The sequence below is a fragment of the Herpailurus yagouaroundi genome, unplaced genomic scaffold (assembly GCF_014898765.1).
Source record: "Herpailurus yagouaroundi ecotype Mexico unplaced genomic scaffold, PumYag 163, whole genome shotgun sequence".
NCBI lineage: Eukaryota > Metazoa > Chordata > Mammalia > Carnivora > Felidae > Herpailurus > Herpailurus yagouaroundi.
The window spans coordinates 53,890,413-53,892,896 of NW_024412404.1; the positions used below are offsets into that span (position 1 = coordinate 53,890,413).

Here is a 2,484-nt window from a genome sequence, read left to right on the forward strand (position 1 = left end):
ATTTACTGAGTCCTTGAACTCTAACGCCAGGCAATGCATTCAGCACTTTTTACATGAAGTATCTCATTTATTCCTTGAACAGCCTGTGAGGCAGGATCATTTATCCCAATCTTACAAATGCGGAAATCGTTCAGAGCTAGGTGGATTGACACCAAAGGGCGCTTTTTACAGGTGGTAACTGAGGCATTCCCTTCCAAACCTGAACTTCCACCCTCGGTTCAAAGGTCATCGACCACAGTCGTAATGTTTTAACAAATATTCAAAGTTTTCTTCATCCCCATTTCCTGTTCTTTTGAGATGAGTCAAGAGTCAGCACTGTGTTTTCCTGTCATCCAAGCTTTAAGGTTGAGCTGACTTAGAAAAGTGAAAAATTAAATGAAGACAGCAATAAAGATTGTACTATAAAGATGTACAATATAGTACAATATAGTACTATAAAGATGTACAATATAGTACAATAAAGATTGTACTATAAAGGTTGTACTATAAAGATGTACAATAAAGGTTGTACTAACCTTTCAATTGATTCTTTCAGGCTTTGAGCTGCTCGTAGGGAAAAGTGTGAATTTTTAAAACTATCAAAGGTATTTAGATAAAAGAGACAAAGACAGAGGGAAAAAGAAGTAGATGAGAGCAGTTTATGTGTTACTCTAAAGGTAGGCTGATTTGGGGGGAAGCCCCTTCCACGTGTGCATAACACAAGAGGCAAAATGCCTACTACCTACCCCACCAAAGCATTTTATGGTAAGTCCAACCATAAGAACTTGAATTATTCCCGCTGCACACAGCATGCCAATCCACTATCAAGAGTCGATTCGAGAACATGAATTGGTAACCATGCCCATGGCATAACCCTTTCGGTGTGACTTGGTGTTAGAACATCCCATTAATTCTGCATCAGGGAAGAAGAAAGTCCCATTGCAATTCACACATTCACAAATAAGACATATTTCTGTCATAGCGTACTGGCCTCCAAAGATAGGTAACATCAACAATACTCCCCTGAGATTTGGTTACAGCCAGACCCTTGAAATAAACTGGCTATTGAAATTAACGATAATGCTGCATTATCATGGCTGTTTAACCTTCAGCAGAAAAAACTGTTTTGTTGTGTAGTTACCCAGTCAACATTTTATGATACAATCAAACAGGCTAATGCGGCATCTGCAGAAAGATGGGAAAGATCTTGCTTCCAAGGGAGAGGGTCACTTTTCCTGCTAAGGTCTGGTCCTCTTCCCATGACATATTTCTTTCGGCTCCTTCTGAGTGTGACCAGATATATTCTATCTTAGGGGATAAGGTAATAACAGATTTGGATAAGGGCGCCTGAGTGACTCAGTCGGTTAAGCATCCGACTTCAGCCCAGGTCATGATCTCGAGGCTTGTGGGTTTGAGCCCTGCGTCGGGCTCTGTGCCAACAGCTCAGAGCCTGGCTCCTGCTTCAGGTTCTGTGTCTCCCCCTCACTCTGTCCCTCCCCTGCTCACACTCTGTGTCTGTCTCTCAATAATAAATAAATGTTAAAAAAATTTTTTTAAAGAACAGATTTGGATCACATACAAAAATAAGACCATAGCAGAAATTTAGATTATTACAGCTTTTATGGGCATGACTTTCCCTGGTGAGACGGGGCCATTTCAAACATGCAAACTCTTAAAAAAATGTGTAAGTTCTGTGAACTAGAATTCCTTTTCTATGAATTAAGGTAAGAGACAAATCAGACCACTCTAAAGATGTGTAAGAATACTTGACATGGCATTATTTAGGATATCTAAAACTCCAAAAGAATCCATCATCTATCATTGAAAAAAAATGTTTAAATAAATTATGGTACGATCATATAAGAGAATAAGATGGACAGCAATTAAAACAAATACTAACACAAATTAATATAAAAACAAATTAAAACAAATATACATCTCTACTGACACGCAAAAAAATATACCATTTCCTGAAAAGAGCAGGCTGCAAAACTAAATGCAAAGCATGGCTTTGCTTTTTGTGGACACACATATTGCCTACAGACAAAAGACCAAGAAAGAAAGACTATAAAACACTAACGCTGCCTTTTCTCAGAGTCAAGATAACAAGTAATTTTTGTTCTCCTTCGACTGTTCTACATAGTAAAATTTTTTCATAACAAGGGCAAACTGTCTTTTATAATAACATACTCATAAAACAATAATGCTCATTGCATTTGTTTGAAAATTACAGTAATGCCAGGACATTGTGGGGGGTGGGGGGCAAATGGGAGGACAATTCTTGCTTTCTTGGATACTCAATGCAGCGGCAACTAAACACAGGGGCCGTGCCTACCCACATAATCCCAAAACACAGTTGGGGTGTGTTTACAATAATTCCAATGAAAGGCTTACATACTTTTCTGAAATTCCTCCAGTTTTTTAACAGCTTCATCTCGTTCTTGCCTAATTTTGTCGCACTGAAATGAGAAAACACGGAAACGTTAAATTTTTATCATAAGCTTG

At 38.4% G+C, this 2,484-nt stretch overlaps 1 protein-coding gene across 3 annotated transcripts in view; it reads right to left on the reverse strand.

Moving 5' to 3' along the window:
- SHTN1 (shootin 1) overlaps positions 1–2,484 on the reverse strand; it is a 101,978-nt gene that overhangs the window by 73,451 nt on the left and 26,043 nt on the right. For all 3 annotated transcript variants that reach the window (XM_040486574.1, XM_040486575.1, XM_040486576.1), the window contains exon 3: positions 2,378–2,438. In XM_040486574.1, coding sequence (XP_040342508.1) covers positions 2,378–2,438 — 61 coding nt within the window. The remainder of the gene's footprint in view (positions 1–2,377; positions 2,439–2,484) is intronic.